Here is an 18,711-nt window from a genome sequence, read left to right on the forward strand (position 1 = left end):
ATTTCGAGGTGCAAGTTATAGCATAAATATAGAAAGGAAAAAAGTAAGTAGTATCTTATTTGTTGAAATAAATAAATACGTTTGCATTTTGAGTTTTCCTCTAATTATATAAAACAATATTAGTTTGCAAGATAATATACAATTTATTGGCTTGAGGATTTTTCAACATACTGAAACAGCTCAATTTTAAAAACATGCAGTGGTGTTTTTAAAAATATAAATGTATGAATTTATGAAGAAAAAAAATTACAAGGTATAAAATTATTGAAATAAATAAATAAAATAAATTCAGATAAATAACACCAATGTATTGTAAACGTCAAAACCTTTTATACAGGCATATGGATTTAGAGCGAATTTAGTTTGTGATCGGCGCTGTGGTTCCAGTACTGCAGTGGGCGTTGTAGTTCCGCACAGACTCAGATAAAACCACTGGATCAGCTCGGAGGGAGAGTAAACAGTCAAAACCCCCATTTTATCTGCACATGTACTGATCATATATTCATGCTAAAAATGTACCGAGGTCCGCCAAACCCGGACTATCATCGGGCACCGGTAGCCTCGTCTGGTTTCGGAATCCCCGCAGCCAGATCTTTTGGACCTCCGCCGTTCTGCCCTCCTTTTGGGGGTCCGCCGGGTCTTGCATACGGTGCTCCGCCGCCCGGTCTCCCTCCTCCTCCGTCGGGACATCTGCAGGCCGCTCAGTACAGCACATTGAATGAAAGCTACAGAGAGTCATTTTACGAGGTACGTCAGTGTACCGTCTGATTTGGTGAGAAACAGTATGCACTCAGCGTTTTCTCATCACAACACCAGCTCATGATGTACATCATGAAATACATGATGGACTTTATTATTAATGTTTAGATTGTAAAATATCTTTCAGTTCCACGCAAAAGATTTCACTGCATGAAATTATAGTAGATTAGGCAATGTTTTCTGTATTGCTCTCATGAAATGCATTTGTTATTAATGGAATTTCAAGCAGTGATAGCAGCTGGACTTGCTAAACTTTTTTAAACACTTTTTTCTTAATTCTTGTATGCGTATCATATATGTGTTTTTTTAAATACTTTGAGAGACCAGATGAAATATTAGTGCTTGAACTGTAAAGAAGCTAAAAGGTGATTTAAAAATGGGGGAAAACCATTATTGTTAAGAATTGTTGACCAGTCTAAAATGTATACCTACTCTTATAAGTATACTATATAATATACATTTTAATCTAAACACTGGCTGATATTGGGGAAAAAAGTTCAGGGACATGTTATTTGTCAATTTCCAATGATATTTTTTTATTATTCTCTTCTCCCTTTAAAGAACCGGCACTACACCAGCCACAATACTGAGCAGAGTGGGTCCACGCTGATGAGCTCTCAGGTCACACCTTCAGTTAACTCCTCGCAAAACTGGTCCACCCAGAAGCTGGATGAGCAAAACCAAGAAGTCAGGTATGAGGATCTTAAAGGAATAGCTCACCCAAAAATTCTGTCATCATTTACTCATCCTCATGTTGTTCCCACTGTATGTCTTTCTTTCCTCCATGAAACGCAAAAGGAAATGTTAGGCGGAATGTTAGCCTGAGTCATTATTTACTTTCATTGAATCTTTTTTCAATAGAAAGTCAATGGTGACAAAAGGCCTTTTCACACCGGAGGCGGTGCGATTATGAGAAGGGAATCGCCGATGAATGGCGCTTTCACATAGAAAGCGATGCAAATGTTCTTCATAAGCACATTCACGTCTTTACAATAGGTGGTGCTAATCGAACGGCACTTTTACCCTGGTACATTAGGTGGTGCAACGCACCTCTGAGCTGGTCTGCCCTCCACCTATGAAGGGTGAGAATAAGAACCACTTGACAAGTTTTCAAAACAACTAAAGCCGGTGCCACACAAGCCGATTTTTCCAGTGATTTTCAGGTGTGAGCTTCATTAACATAATCGCCGGCTGGTAGGTGAAAGACAAAGCGTGCATTGGAGTCTGCCAGCGGGACGATCCCTTGATCGTCGGGACTCTCTGATGAGTTAATGGTTCCAGAAACAGGAAAAAAGTATCCTATGTGACAGAAATCTTTCTGTTTGTTTGAGTTTCTTTTTTACTGAAGAACTGACAAGACGTCAAGTTGATCTGAACATTTTCATCGCACTGAGCTGCATATCATCACAAACGCTGATTGTAATCCAAAATGATTCTGTCACCAAATGTTTTTCTACTACACTAAAATGACTAATGAATTCAGAAAGCAGAAACACAACAGTCTGTTTTTATTAAACATAATTTCTTTACACACTGAAAGCTGCAAATAGAAATACATGTTCTATGGCCTCGAGGTGATAAATGCACAATCACACACTTTCACAATAGGGGTGGGCGATATGACCAAAATCTTAAATCACTGTATGAGGACTTTTATATCACAATAAAGATAAATATCTCGATATAGGACATGTTTTGGGAAAATTAAGAACAATTGGCATATGTATTAAATAACCATTTTGTAATTCTATCTTCGGTTAATTCAGTGAATTAAATACTTTCAAAATATTTACTCATATAATTTTCTCTTTTTTTGGAGCTTGACAGAAGTCATTAGTACAAAAAAAAACAACAAATTGGTTTTAAATCATTCTTACAATAATGCTAAATTTCACATTATGCCACATTTCAGTCTGATGTGTTGTTGACCAATATTATTATAAACTTTCCTCAAGAAACTCAAGATTTTCCCAGTGCTCTGGGAACAACATACAACATAGAGAATAATACATAAATAAAAAATAATAATGTAACGAAAATAAACACTTCTTGCAGAAAATAAATATAAAAACTTAGTGCAATAAAAAATTAGCCGAATTAATGCGGAGCACATCTTTTGGCATTCATAATATTCTTTTGCTTGCTTAATTTTGAAGTAAAACAAATTGCTTGTAATAGAGTGATTATCGTCATGTGACAGTTTGCATATTATGTCCTTATGCTCTGTGTTGGGTTTTGTGAACCTACACCATAGATTAGGGGTGCACCGATCGATTGGCCACCGATCTAAATCAACCGATCTTCGCCTGTCTGTTTTCGGCCGATCATGCCTAGAATCAGGGCAGATCTTTTTTGCAGCACACAGAGAATCACACATAAACTGCTACTGTTATGAATGAGCTCTTTCTGAGCCCTTGATGCATGACAGTGTGGCCTCTGGAGGGTGAATTGTTGGCAATTCTAAGTATTCACGAATTTAAACTTTCAGACATGCAGTTATTCAGATGAATCTGAATATTCATGTATGAATATTAAGTTGCCCATTTTCTAGAATCATAACGGTAGTAATTCTGACTCTCTGCTTATGAGCATGGAGAGGATAAAGCGATTGCAAACAGGTATAAAAATTAATTAAACAACAAATAAAGATGCGGATACAAATCGGAGTATACGTGATGTAACGTGAGTCGTGACAATCAGACGTTGTGTTGAGCGATAGAGACTGTTTGAGAGATCATGAGCACTTTCAGCATAACTCCCTTCAGGATGCTCACTCGCAGTGTCATTCAAACATGCAGCTCTCCAGATGCTCTCAATATCTCATCAGACACTCATCTCAGCGCTGTTCTGTGAGGATCCCAATTTAAATCCGATTAATGTTGGTCACATTACCACTAATCACAGCAATTACATTTGAACCATAACGGCACCGTGTCTTCACGCATTTGCTTAATAATTCGTGATTTGTGTTACAACAAAATGCCAAAGACAGTAAACAAATCATAGTTTAAGAGCTTGTAATGGATATATTTTTCTTATTCTTGAACGTATCTCTGCTGTGTGTGGCGCTCTCATGGTTTTTACTGCTTACCAGTATGTCACAATGACCTTTTGATATTGACAACAGAACTATTCATAACTGTTTCAAAACAATGTTAGCAATTCACAATTAATGTAATTTTAATGTTATTTTGGTAACTTTTTATAAAAAGGTTTCATTCGTTAACATCAGTTAATGCATTAGGTATCATGAAAAAAACGATGAACAGTATATTTTTACTGCCTTTATTGTAATGTTAGTTAATAAAATTACAGTTGTTCATTGTTAGTTCATGTTAGTTCATAGTGCATTAACTAATGTTAACTAATACAACTTTTGATTTTAAAAATGTAATAGTATATTTTGTAACTAACTTTAAGTTCATTAGTTCATGCTAACTACAGTAATGTTGTTAAATAATGTTAACAAATGGAACCTTTTTGTGAAGTGTTACTGTAATTTAACTGTGTGGGGCATAAACATATAACTGCACAATATAACTTGCAGAAGAAAGGGCACTTTTTAAAAAATCGGTATCGGCCGATCTTCGTTTAAAAAAAAATCAGAGATTGGTATCGGCCTCAAATTTAAAAACCTCGTCGTTTTCTTGACTTGTTTGGGAGTTGTCATGTTCTGTGGAGATGTTTTTCTCAGGGTTTTTCCTGGGTCAAAAATTAATAAGTAGTGAGTTATCCCACTCTGCTCTCTCCTGTAGATATTGAGAATCCTGCTGGACTCGCGCGCACTTGCGTGCTCCAGAGATGGTGCACAGGACGCACACATGAATGCACATGATGCGTGTGTCCGATGAGAAGCATATTAAGTACTTATGAAACACTGAACGCAAGACTCATGTAACCAAATTTTTTTTAAACCCTGTCCACGTTTCTCAACCCTTGTGCTGCTGTCTTTACATTTTTTACCTAATTTGGTCTTCCCGATCAAAAATGACTGGCCTATTAAAAATTGCTTATAATTATCTCTTGCTATATTATCACCAAAAATTGGATTAGATCTTTTTGTCAGCTCGTTTTCTTTCAATTAGGACAGGTTTTGTATTTCTGTTTGGAACTTATTGATCATAGGCCTCACTGACCTGAGCTTATACACCTCGGCTTTTGAGTGAAAAAAGCATTCTTTATGGGTTATTTTGACTAAATTAAATACCATAAGAAAACATCTGTGCTGTAAAAATTACACACTAGTTTGTTTTAATGTTTAACAGGGAAGTTTATTTTGAAGCATTTGTATTTTTTTTTTTTAAATGGCAGAAAGTCACATTTGTGGTGTTCCTGGTCAAAAATGACTGGCCATTGAAAATGAATGGGGAAAATCACAAAAAACAAGACTTTTATTTTAAAATGAACCAGGGAAAGTGGTCTAGTGTCATGATCAAGGAATTGCTCAAGAGCCACATGCACAGAGAACCACTTGGCCATTGTGCTGCCACAAAGTGAATGATGAACAAGGCCCGATGAGGCTTTATATAGCTTAGCTGTGTGAAAGCTTCTGTATATTAGTAAACACTAGCCGCTTTTCCACTCGGGCCAAATGAGGGCGTGCTAGTGTGTGCCAGGGACAGTTGTGTTCCCACTGTCACTTCCGGGGCTTCATCGTGCCTCTGGGGCTTTCTCGGGGCCAATGACCCTTGGCCCGCCGATTACCCTTGGGCCAAACAAGGCCAACCGGGGATTGACGAGGGTACATTGTCAAAGGTGGAGTTTCGCAGAAATTGTCAGGATATGTACTGTATCCAGCACACAACAGTACAGGTTTGGGAAAAAAATAAAGAAAAAATGCAGGCACAGCACAAATCTATTAAAAAGCACAATGGACAAAGCAGTGCCCAAAGAAATTACTTTCCATTGTTTGGTGAACTTTCATAGACTGTGTTCTGGGACATCGTCCCGCTTGGGACATCATGGCAGTTACAGTTGATGAGTTGTTATTGCTAATTTATCTTGCTAACTAGCTAATGTTTACATTTGATATAAACTCGATATTCTAGATAACAAAATAATATGATACCTCAGCTTGACCTCCCCTTTTGCTTGTGAAAGGGGTGAGGTGTGTGACATTGGCACCAACTATTGGCCCTGGCTGGCCAGTTGATAGCCCTGACACACACTGGCCTGATAGTGGAAAAGCGGCTATTGATCTTTGTGAGAGTATGAAAATTCAATGAGGCTTACGATCAGTACTTTCCAAATAGAAATACAAAACCTGTGCTAATTGAAAGAAAACAAGTTGACAAAAAGATCTAATCTAATTTTTGGTGATAATATAGCATAGTGAGAGATTTATAAGCAGTTTTAATAGGCTGGTTAATTTTGACCAGGAACACCAAAAGTGTAATAAAGTGGGGGAAAAACAAACACTTTTTTTAAAAATGTTTTTTAAAATTAGCAATTTTTGGGGGGGACATTTTGATACCCTGTGTGAATAAAGTCAAAATGTTTCAGTCCAATAGGATAACATTAACTTGCATTTTCAGTCCATTTCAGTTCACCTGCTGGACAAGTTGACTGCCAGTTTTATCATGTATACACAGTCTGAGGGGTGATTTGAAAGAAGTGTAAAAAATAATAATAACAGTTAAAACGTTATCATTTGGAACATGAGTGATTATATGCCACTGTCATGAAGACAATCCACTTAAGATCAGATCGTTTTTAAAGGGTATGTAAGGCAGTAATGCAGCAGTATCATTTACATGTTAAGAGAACGCATATGACGAAAAAAATGTTTCAGTTGAAGTTATTTGAAGCTAATAAAACATCCTCGCTGCAGGTTGAGGTTGAGGTTGAGGAGCGTTTAATGTTGGTTGTCAAAACGTAAAGCTTTCTGTGCTTTAGCACCACCTGTTGCGCTGGTTTTGGTAACTGCAGCGGTTCCTGACGTGATCCAAAACTCATATTTATTGGTCAGGGCATTTAATCAAAATCAAAATAAAAAATCGACACACTCACCTTAAAAAAATAACAATACATTTGCTTTATCGGCGCGAATGTTCACTTCATGTGTGAATGACTTCATAGGAAACAATTCTTTCAATTCAAAAAGTTAATTGCGGTGAGAAATCATGGCAAAAATTAGCATTTGATGTGCAAAGGCCTTAAGGCTGTGATTCTGCCTAATACTGTATTTCCTTTTGTGTTCCATGGAGGAAAGTAAGTTATATGTGTTTGAAACACCATGAGAGTGAGTGAATGAAAATACTCTTAAATAATTTTGTATTTATATAAATGTGTTTTAAAGGAAAAAAGCAGAGGCGTTTCTTCGAATCCTGGAGGCCAGTGAACGGATTGAGCTTAAAGGAGATAAAAGTGACATTGGAGAAAAGCACAGCAGCCGAGCACGGAGTCGGAGCAGAGGGAAGAGCCGGCCACGCAGTCGCAGCAGGAGTCGTGGAAGGAGCCGGGGCCGTAGCCGAGCGCGTAGTCGCGGAAAGAGTCGGCCTTGCAGCAGATCACGCAGCAGAAGTCGCAGTCGAGCTAAAAGTCGCACAAGGGCCAAAAGTCGTCCAAGGAGTCGCAGTCACAGTCATGGGAAGAGTACTCGGAGCAAGAGTCAGGCACGCCTGAGCCCTAGCCAAAATAAACCTCAGAATAAAGCATCTCACAGGGGAACCGCAGAAAGCAATCACAGCTCTAGCAGCATCAGCAGTGGGCCGAGCCTTGGTGGTAGTGCTATGCCTGATATTTTTCATGGACTGAAACAGATCCTACAGAGCAAAGATCTGGAGAAACACCTTCCTTTGGTTAAGGGTGCCCTCCTCAGAAATCAGGTATACAGGCCAATATTCTGGTGTGTTATAGGTCATTTATGCAGGGTTCCCTAGGTCATGGAAGACCTGGAAATATCAAGATACATTAAAGGGTTAGTTCACCCAAAAATGAACATTCTGTCAATTACTCATCCTAATATTTTTCCAAACCCATATGACTTTCTTCTGCGGAACACAAGAGGAGAAATTTTGTATAAAACTGACACTGTTCTTTTTTTTTTCGTACAATGGAAGTCAATGAGGATTGAGGCTAACATTCTCCCTAAAATCTCCTTTTGTGCTTCATGGATTAAAGTGGTACAGGTTTGGAACCACTTAAGTAAATGACAGAATTTAAATTTTTGGTTATATATGTTTTGGTTGATTTATGATGTATCATAATCATAGTTCAGTCTCACAAAAATAAAGATTGTAAAAAACCTTTATACAGTAATCGCGGATAACTGTAAAACATTTTATTTTGCATTTTATTTTTTTAAAGGGGTTGGAAGCCTGTTCATGCAGTCTGTATTCGATTGCTGTCTCCTTTTTTGCTTGTTTTTTACTTTCAGACCGTGTCTACATAAATTGCACTAGAAGTAAAATTTGGATTCCCTTGCTTTCCTATAAACAGAGTGCTGATGAAACAGGTGGAACCGTTCTGGGAAATCAACCTACAGTAAGAAGCTTCCAGAACCCTGAGCTGATACCAGAACCTGAAACCTCTTTTGGACTCAATTATGGTTCCACACTCCCTCACGAGAGCAGTAGCTTTTCCAGTATCTTATCCTGGAACACACCCACCCAGCAGCCTGAAACCAAGCCAGTGTTCCAGAGTGTTGAAGATGAGGAGAAATTCCTTTATGGAGAGGAAGAGGAGCGGGCCAAACCTCAGGCAGTGACTGTTCCGTTGGCCCAAACCAGATCTGTAAGATCTCCGGTTCATCCTCTTAGTAAAGAACACCAGACTCGCAGTGTCCAGGAAACCAAAGCTCATGCCATGCCTAGCGTGCAGTCTGCTGGTTCAGGCACTGCTAAAGTTACTCCAGAGCAATGTGAGAAGGTGAAAAGCCTCCTGAGATCCATCGGCCTGAATCCAGGCATGGCTGATATCTGTAAAATGGCTGCTAGACTAAAAGAGAAAAAGGAAGAGCCAGTAGGGGCCTCCTCGCTCCCACTGCTCAAACCAGCCCTGGAGGCGCTGCAAGCACTGTCCAAAGGTCAGCGGCACCATGTATTAGTATGCTGTATAATGACTAATTAATTCATTTGTATTGATAAGTCATTTATCTGACACTACAGAGAAAATAAAATATCCATTTGCAAGGTTTGAACCTACAACCGTTTGGTTAGCAGCCCAGGTTTTTAACCACTAGATACAACCACCGTAAAGAATTCACATTATATGACAAAATATAACTTGATTTACATTTCCTTATAACTGATATAGCCTGGATGTTAAAGATAAAGACAAAATTATTTAAAAAGTCAAACCGAATGCATTTATCCTTGCGCTATCCTTGTGCTTTTCCGTAAATGAAGTAGCAGGGTTGTGTCAGTTGTTCATATGATTTTGTGTGTTTATGGCTCTTTTGTATTGCAAGAATCACTGCGGAGTATATGGGTTCACATCAAGAAATCACAATGAGACAACATCCTCTTGCTCGGAATTCATTAATATATTAATTCCTGTTTTCAGCGTCCAAAACTGATGACAGTTGGAGTAACCGCTCTGGAAGCAGCCATTCTCGAGAGTCAAAGCGTGAGGAGAAGGTACTTGCACTGCAACACATTAAATGTCCTCTTTAATTTCTGTAGTCTTTATCCACCACACATGACACTTCCCCCAAGAGTCTAATGTGGCCCGTGTGACTGTTCTAGAAAGTGGATGAGAAGGAGAGAGAGAGACGAGAGAAACAGATTCAGAAGAAAAGGAAAGAGTACCTGGTGAAGGAACTGGAGGGCTTGATGAAACAGGAAGGTACTGAATAAGCCATTTTACTCTATGGAGACTCTGTTATTATATGTTAAGTTATTTCAACAATATTAGTCCTCAGATGATTTGACTGTGTTCAGTTGAATGTTCTGTTCTTTAGGTTTGTTTTATAGATGAGCTTTACCATCGTACTATGAGAAAGTATGTTTATGCATTTGTTTACACCGAAATGAAAATAATTTCATCATTTACTCACCCTCATGTTGTTCCAAACCAATCTGACTGACTTCTGTGCAACACAAAAGGAGATTTTGGACCGAATGTTAGCGTCAGTCACTATTCACTTTTATTGGTTCTTTTTCCACTACAATAACGGTGAATGGTGACCAAGGGTGCATCTCAATCAGCTCCCTAGCTCCCTATGTCATGAATCTGTATATTTGCGTACTGGAAAGGGTGTTGATCCACTTAGCATTGGTACACTTATGACTTAACTACCTTCATGCGTTTAAACACAGCTGTTATTAATCAGCAACATCGCTGTATAAATGACACTGTCGTGCATTTTCTATTGTAGATATTCAAATGTACAGTGTTATTATGAAAGATAAATTACATAAAGAAATAAAAATCTAAATTTTAACCTTCTTTTAACAACTCCTAATATTTAAAATGTTGTTTAACTTTCATGTTTATTATGGATGAAATACATTTACAAACAACATCTCTTTTAAAGAGAAAACTTGTGCTTGTTTTCTAAAGATTTGAAAGACTTCAGAAGAAAACGTTTCCGGTAAGAGAACATAGTGAGCAACCATGCTCCCTGGATTTTACGGTGCATTCTGGGAATTTTTAGGGAGTCAAAATTTCATTGCACTAGAACGATATTGCGATTGAGACAGCCCTAGAAATGGCAGACTCCCTGATCAGTGCCCTGACTACTGAACTAGGGAGCTGACTGAGATGCACCCTAAAAGTTACATTCTGCCTAACTATCTTCTTTTGTTTTTCACTGAGGAAAGTAAGTCATGAGGGTTTGGAACTACTTTGGTGTGAGTACATTTTTTGGATGAATAATCCCTTTCATGAATATACAAATTGAAACACTCTCTAATTGTACCATCATTAAGCTGTAAATGTTTCCTTCAGACATTTAAAGAAGCGTCTTTAATGTTATGCCATTGTGCGGAGGGAACATTGTATGCTCCATGTGCAAATTTGTTTTATAAAAAATGTGTTAAGTACAGTAAACAACTGGGCAAATGTAAAGTTTTTGAAGGAGAGTAATTTTCATTTAAATGGGTCATGTCATGAGGAATACAATTTTACTTGATATATTGGCACATAAGAGGTCATTCTACTATAAAAAATAAAATAAAAATACTGTAAATTCCAGAACTCAACTTAATCCCCAATGCAATAAAAAGCATTTATTGAAACCAAGCTGCCAAAACGCCCCGTTTTCTACTTCCATGACAACCCTACGTCACTTGGGGTACTCATTAATTCAAGACAGCCTCTACAGCAGCAGCAACATCACACCCATGGCCCCGCCCACTGGTGCTCACTTGGCTTGTAAACAGAGACAGAGAAAAGGACAAAAGGCCTACTGTCTGTGGCCTAACTACACCTGAACAGGAAAGGGGACCCATCTGGACTATTTTGAATAATTTTTGTATACAAACATGTACTACACAGATGTCTTTGACTGTTGTCATCTCTCTGGCATGCTTTTAAAAGATGCGGTGTCAAGTTTCAACTCTAAAGAGAAGATGTGTTTCATCAGCTGCTGTGGCTCCTGTTGTTTTGTTGCTTAAACTGCTCAACAAACTGTTCTTTCACCTATCAGCGCTATTTTTAATTGTTGGTGTATGTAAACACGCAATAGATGGATGTCTTTGACCATTTTGATTGGTTTCTGGTGATGTACACCTCAGTGCAGGATGATTCACACTGGATGTGCGCGTCTTGTGATTAAAGCAGTCATAAAACGAGTCTTTGCCAAGGAAATGTCACTGAAGGATATGGGACAGTTAAAAGCACTATTGGACTCGATCAAACACATAAGTTAACAGCTCCATTCATTCATATTTCAAATGTCATGATTGTTTATGATGCTGACATGCTGTGTACACCGGGCGCATCCAATGCGACGCAACGGCTTGAGGCTGTTTACACCAGGCGCATCGAGACAAACTTTCTGAAACGTTTCTTTGTGTTGTTGGCAGTAGTAGCACCAGCGCAAAATGGAACGGGACACCTGTTTGTTTACTGTTGGAGTGACACGTCGCAGCGGACGCTTCCATGGTAGAGAGCATCATTGATTATAGCGTCTGGTGTAGACAGGGTGTGAATGTTAACAGTTGTGCTTGAGATGAATAGTGTGATATATTCGGATGCAATGAGTTGGATGTGCATTATGTGTAAACCGTGAAATGTATATTTCTAATATTTTGGTGCTTGTTTATTCTCTTCCGATTGAGTTTCAAAAATGGCTGAATTTGAGGGGCTGCACACTGTTAGCCAATCATAACAGGGAGTTTACATTGAAGTTTAAAGGAGGAGCTGAGGCAAAAATCAAGCTTTTCAGAAAGATTGTCAGAGACGGTGGAAAATTGGTGATGGTGAAAAAAAAACTTTACTAACATTATCAGTGGACCTCAGGGAAGATAATGAAACTATATAAAAAAAAAGAGAATTTAAAATTATAATTTAATTCACACACTTTGATGTACCATAATGTCCTTCCTCTTATGGCTCTACACTGTATTTTATGTTTCTTTACCTTTAGGTAGTGGGGATCTGATCCCAGTGATGGGTTTTTTCTGTCAACGCTGTGAAGAGTTCTTTGGGGATCTGAACAGTGCAGAAAAACATGTTGCATCTCATGGACGCAATGACAGGAACAAGGTGATGCTTGAGATGACATGTCATTTATCTTAAATCACAAGCATTCAGACTGTACCAGCATTACACTGCAGGTGTGAGACATTTTAACAAAGAGAGTATCGATGTAATTCACAGGATTCCAATGGAGATGGAAAAACCTGAAAATTTTAAAATTAATTTCCAAGCCTGGAAAAGTCCTGCAGATTTATAAAGTCTGAAAAAAATAATGGAAATTTCTTTAATAAATGTTTTGTGTGTGTAAATATCCTCACATTTAAATTATTTCATTGACTAGAACTTCCTTGTGAGTGCAATCACATAATGATTTGGTAACACTTTACAGTAAAGTTCTATACTTGAAAATTAACACAGTAGATAGCATGAACTAACAATGAACAATAATATATTTCAAAATTATATTTAAGTTGAATGCTGTGAAAAAATTATTGTTCATTGTTTATTCATGATAACTAATGCATTAACAAATGTTAGACGAATATAAATTCATATACCTTAATTATAAACGACTAGAAAATCATGAAAATTCATTGGCCAAAATGTATGGGAACCTGGTATGTACAACCAAAAAACAAAAATCCCCATTTTTCTCATGATTGCAGATGGGGTCACAGGAGCAACACAGGGATGCTAAAAGACATGGAGACCACCATCAAACTTTATCTCATAGAAGAGCAAGCCCCCCCTGCAGAGCTGATAGGTTGCCATCCTCACAAGCCTCCCAGGACCACAGGGAACACAGTCCCGACAGGAAGCGCATCAGAGATGACAAAAGCCCTCACTCTATGGACAAACAGAAAAGCAAGCCAGAGGGCAAAGACAGTAAGGATGAGTGTAAGGACAAATCCAAAGAGAAAAAGGATAAATCAGATGATGACGACGATGACAACGCAGAATTAACAAAGAGTGAAAAAAAGAAAAAGAAGAAAGAGAAGAAACTGAAGAAGAAAGAGAAAAAGAAGAAGAAAGACAAGAAAAAGGAGACTGATAAGGATTCACTGTAGTCTTTTTGCAAGGATAATTTCTTTATCCTTTAAGAGCAGCAAGAGCCGTATGTTTTCTACATAGAAGACAATGTCTTCTATGGCTGATTCTTCTCTGATTAATGTTAATGCGTCCTGTAGGTGACACTCCAATAGCTTGATGTACAATGCAGGGTTTGCTTTCCTTGTGAAGAGACTGCTTTCAGCCTGTTCAATTAAATGTGGAAAAAAAAATGCCATGAAAACCAGAGCTGAGAACTAAAACAGAGGCAAACATTTCAGGTTACCCCTCACAATAAGGTTGTGTATGGTAACATTAGTTCACACAATAATTAATATACCATTTTGTGTTTTATTAATAAAAGGTGAAAACACAGTAGCTTTATGTAGAATACCATTCTATTCATTTCAGTGAGCCTATCACTCTGTGACAGCCACGGTGTTTACAGTTTTTGAGTAAATTAATCTTCAAATGGCTTACACATAGTTATCTCTGCATATTGAACTGGGAAAAGGGAGTTATTTTAACATCGAAAACATGACACACTTCAGCTCTAATTTTATAAAGAACTGACTGAAGTACTTGTCTTTACAATGTCTATCATTTAATAGGAGATAATTACCAACAAGAACTCAATTTTGTGTGCCATGAAAAAGCAGCTTTAAACCCTTGTGACCAAATAATAATATATTTTATGTGAAATTGCTTCTTTTCTGCATATTTCTAATTTAATACAATTATTATTATTGTTTGGCATATTGAGTGAACCTGTATTTGAGAGTTAGTATTTGGTTCTTCCGCCTTTTGTTTTAATGATAGCATGCAGTCGTGCTGGCACAAGTTTATGTAAAACCTAATGATTTGTGTTCCTTTACAAGTTGGCCTCTCAATGCTGCGTCACAAATCTTACGCTAAGGGTCACTCCTTGGAGCGCCGATCTCCCTGAATAATATAAAATTACACCAGTCCTACTGGCAGATGATGCTTGAAGATGGATTCAGTTCCCCTGCGTGCTTTCGGAACATTGTATCTTTTCACTGTGTGTTATTGTGTTTTACAGGACATTAAAAGAGCACCTTTGCGACTCAAATGTCTTTATCAAAATGGAGTTTTGCAATTGCTTTCCACCTTGTGAGAGGCACATTCCACCGTCTGACAGGCATGAGCACTGTCTCCGACGCATGGGCCATGCTCATGCGGAGGCAGCGCTCAGTGAGGCAGACTGTGCTCACTGTGAGCACATGAATCTCAAGACGTTGTGCTCATGGCCGAGAACACACAAGGGTGGGACGCGAGGCTAGGATATCCAGAGAGGAGATTTCAAGGAGGTTTTACCGCTGGCACAAGTTTTGCAGTCATCTTGCTCTTCTTACACAGCGTCTTTGCATGTTGAATATGGCAGTGATGATCTCTGTTGGGGCGCACGGCGTGATCTCTTTTGGTGGTTCCCAGGACGATGATGTGATGTCTCTCGCAGCGTCAGGTCTCGTTTGCCGGATGATCTTGTGATTAATAAATCTGATGCTGAACTGATGCATGTTCTCTCGTGGAGAGTCGAGGAGCTCTGTCATGAGTGGTCTCGCCACCTGAGTCGGAGCACTCTCGATCTGAATGGTTTCTGAACGCAGGATGGCGTCAAGCCACTTCCCAGTGTCCGGTGCCATTCTTCCTGAAGGTGAACGATGAGCTCTCAAAAACTCAGCGTGCACCTTACTTTGCACACACCCACTGTTCTGGGGCCGCTGCCTTAAAGGCGCTGGACCATGCCAAGCAGAAGTGTTATTCCAAGCTCCCACAGGTTGAAGAAGTGATTACGGCACACCTGTGCTCCACTTCTGCACTGGGTTGGAAAAATTGCTCAGTGCTCCCAAAGTATACTTGGCACATCTGCGTTGTTGAACGCTCTGGGCACAGTATGTGTGATGTAAATTTTGCCATAATTCAGTTTGCACGGCCTGGACCCACGTTGGCCAGGTTTTCTTGACTCACAGATGCAGTCATCGTCTGTGTGCATTGTCGGCACATACGCTGGCCACTGACAGTACTAAAAAGAGTATCACAAAGAAGCTGTAGTGGGCATGCATCAAACGCATTTGTATTTGCTCGTGGTCAGAGAGTATACTCACAAAGGCAACGTGGTTGACCAGGCACGAGCCAATCCAAAACATGCAAAAATGAAGTATGCCTGGGCCTTTAGTCATACGGGGCTTCAGGGCAAGCTGATTCAGCCTCGCACACCATGGCGATTCTGCAGGCCTTCCAAGCAAAGCTCTTGAAACAGATGGATTAGCATGGTCTGGACACTGCGCTCTTAAAAGACCTCTTACTGCATGTCACCAAGATCACTGTTCAATCCATCGATGTTGCCCATCAGAAGATCGATGGATATATATATGAGTGTCATCTCTGGCTGTATCTCTCAGCGATGCACAACGGGTACAAAACTAATCTTCTCTGCACTCCGGTGTTGCAGTCGGGCTTGTTCGGAGAAACAATTAAAGTTCCACACCGCCAAGAAACAATCTTAGGCTACGAAGCATTTTCTGCCCAGATGAGCCGCAGCCACCAGCTAGCCGTCATGCTCACAGTCTTCTTTAGGGCAGAGCTCTGCTACATCCCATGCTCGCGCACCAGCTTAGTGGCAGATAAGTGCTGAGCCAGCGTTCAGATCTTAGCGTCCCTGGCCAAGATGTAAAGTGTTGCTTTCAGGCCCTCTCCCCAGCAGGAAGAATTCCCAGAGTAGTAGGAACACTCCTGACATAGTCAGCCCTGTGAAGAGAAAAGCAAAGCTCCTGCTTTCTTTTGCTCCGGCCCAGAAGATGGCCCGTTCAATGATGTTCAGCAATTCATCCCCGCTACTGTTCGGCAAGAACGAGTTTGTTGGAATGTTTCTCTTGCAAATGTTCAAATAAAGAATGCACACCTCATAGCTGTTTCTCGAGATGCACTTACACACTCAGAAAATATCTTTTTTCCTCCACACTCTGACACAGACTCAATCGCCATGCTAAACTGCTCCCCTCAGATGAGCGGTGGTTTTTTTGAGCCTTTACATCAGCTCACGCAGTACACGGATACATGGCGCACATTACCAGGAGTTTCTGAGTGGGTTCTGAAAACAATCGAAAGTGGTTACATCTTTCAGTTCGCAAGGCAGCTGCCTCGCTTCAACGGCGTTCTGTCCTCCACGGTGACAGTGCGGGAAGTGTCAATCTTACACTCAGTGATTGAAAAACCCCTCGTCTGTGGCATGGTGGAGATTATTCCCCTGAGCAATGCTCAGAGAGGCTTTTACAGCCTTATTCCCAAAAAGACTGTGGGCTTTGGACGATTTTGGATTTGAGAAAAAAAAAAAAAAGAGCGGAAGAGGATATTTTCGCCTACCCAGAGACCTCGAACTGCCGTCTGTTGTACATTCTGTCTCCGGCTCCACTGGGCTTGGATGCTCTGGCACACAATTGGCCTGCAGAGAAACTCAAGTATGCATTTCCCCCTGTACATCTGCTACACCAGGTGTTGTGCAAGTTCAGAGAAGACCAGAAAACAGTGTTGCTAGTTCCAGCACTGGTTTCTGGAGCTGGTGGGGCGGTTGAAAGCTACAATGTGGAAGATCCCGGTGAGAAAAAAATTACACTCTCTCTGGCGCAGGGCACAATTGGGCACTCTCAGCCACAGCTGTGGAGACTCCATATCTGGCCCCAGATCTGGGCTTGTTGGAGGCAGATGGATTGTCGCAGCCAGTGCTCGACATAATTTTACAAGCCAGAGCCGCCTCTAGCAGGCGTTTTTATGCCCTAAAGTGGCATAGATTTGCTGACTGGTGTCCTCATGAAGCGAAGACCAAGTACATCGCTCTGTGAATGCGGTGCTTCACTTTCTACAAGAGCGTTTGGATACAGGTCTCACCCCGTCAATGCTTTGGGTTTTTGTTGCTGCAATCTAGGCGAATAATGCCCCTGTTGGGGGATTTTCTGTCAGCAAGCATTGCCTTGTTAAATTTTTGCGAGGCCTCGCCCTGTGACTTTCCTGTGTGGGACCTGTCCTTGGTAGTGAAAATAATTATCAGGCTCTCCCTTTGAACCACTCGATTCAGTTAGTTTGAGTGTGCTCTCTCTGAAGACCACGCTGTTACTCGCTCTGGCTTTTGTGAAGCACATGGATGATCTCCAGGCTCTGTCAGTGAAAAGTTCCTGTTTGGAGTTTGGTCCAGGATTTTCAAAAGCTGTTTTGAAGCCTAGAGAAGGCTATGTTCTGAAGGTTTTGTCCACCTCTTTCAGGGCTCAGGTGGTGACCTTACAAGCTTTTTCTCCTCCTCCTTTCGAGTCAGATGAGGCCCCTAGTATCAGCTCCTAGTAACTATTGTAACCTAATGTAAAAATGAGAGAACGAGATGTTGCTGCGTAGGCTGGCCATGATATTGATTACTGCTGAAAAGGGTCTAGAGTTCGTCTCTCCTCTTCAGTCAAAATCCTGAGAGGATGATGCTCAGAGCTCCAATTTATGTTTGCTTTGAATGCGCACTCTGGGGGCGAAGCTTCGAGCATCATTTGTCAATAGGATTGGTGTGATTTTATAGTATTCAGGGAAAATCGGGGCTCCAAAGAGTGACCCCTAGCATCAGCTCCGTGACACAGCATCTCATTCCTCCCTTTCAGGGAATTGAGGTTACAACAGTAACCAGACATAATCCCAGCAAGATTTGAAGATGTTCCAAAGAGCAAAATCTGACCTTTTGTACAACAGAACTAACATGCTGTGTCACAAATTTGCTTAGTGACCTAGAAATAGCACAGAATCTTTCATATTTCTTCATTTTAATTTTTTAAAATACTAATATTTTAAATCCAGGTTTAAATTCCATTTTCAGTGTAGACTTTTGAACCCCATTGTATTTTCCAGTGATCTGTAAATTGCACTCAAAATCATGCAGGCCTCTTTTTTTTTTAAGCACTTTTTAACCTTTAAATCCTCAAAACGTAATGTTTAATCATAAAAGACACTGCGTAAATGTAGGAAACTCTAAGAAAGAAAGACAAGACGACAAAGCAAGAGTCCAATACTGAGATTTTTTCCACATCTACTGAAGATTCCTCACACCAGACAAGTACATTACCAACTGTTATGTAAGAAAACTGTACAACAGTGAGGAAGATAAAGAAAAAAATAAAAAAAAAGAAGCAAGATGCATAACTCTTAAATAAAAAAAGACTTTAAATAAACCAATCTAGAAATGTACAGGTTCATTCATGTGGAGTGTAGTGCAAGATGCAACAGTTGAAAACTGAACTCTTGTTTGCTGGTTGGTTAGTGTGTTGTAAA

General features: G+C 39.8%; 1 protein-coding gene across 1 annotated transcript; it reads left to right on the forward strand.

Annotated features, from left to right (window-relative positions):
• The first annotated feature begins 389 nt into the window (after positions 1 to 389).
• Positions 390 to 18,615, forward strand: si:ch211-195b21.5 (zinc finger protein 318). The gene is made up of 8 exons (XM_051646514.1): positions 390 to 747; positions 1,321 to 1,451; positions 7,058 to 7,586; positions 8,200 to 8,785; positions 9,265 to 9,338; positions 9,447 to 9,546; positions 12,293 to 12,411; positions 13,011 to 18,615. Exons 1-8 carry the CDS (start codon positions 505 to 507, stop codon positions 13,410 to 13,412), a joined length of 2,184 nt encoding a protein of 727 aa, XP_051502474.1. The 5' UTR covers positions 390 to 504; the 3' UTR covers positions 13,413 to 18,615.
• The last annotated feature ends 96 nt before the right edge of the window (positions 18,616 to 18,711 follow it).

Source organism: Myxocyprinus asiaticus, chromosome 20 (genome assembly GCF_019703515.2).
Source record: "Myxocyprinus asiaticus isolate MX2 ecotype Aquarium Trade chromosome 20, UBuf_Myxa_2, whole genome shotgun sequence".
Classification (NCBI taxonomy): Eukaryota; Metazoa; Chordata; class Actinopteri; order Cypriniformes; family Catostomidae; genus Myxocyprinus; species Myxocyprinus asiaticus.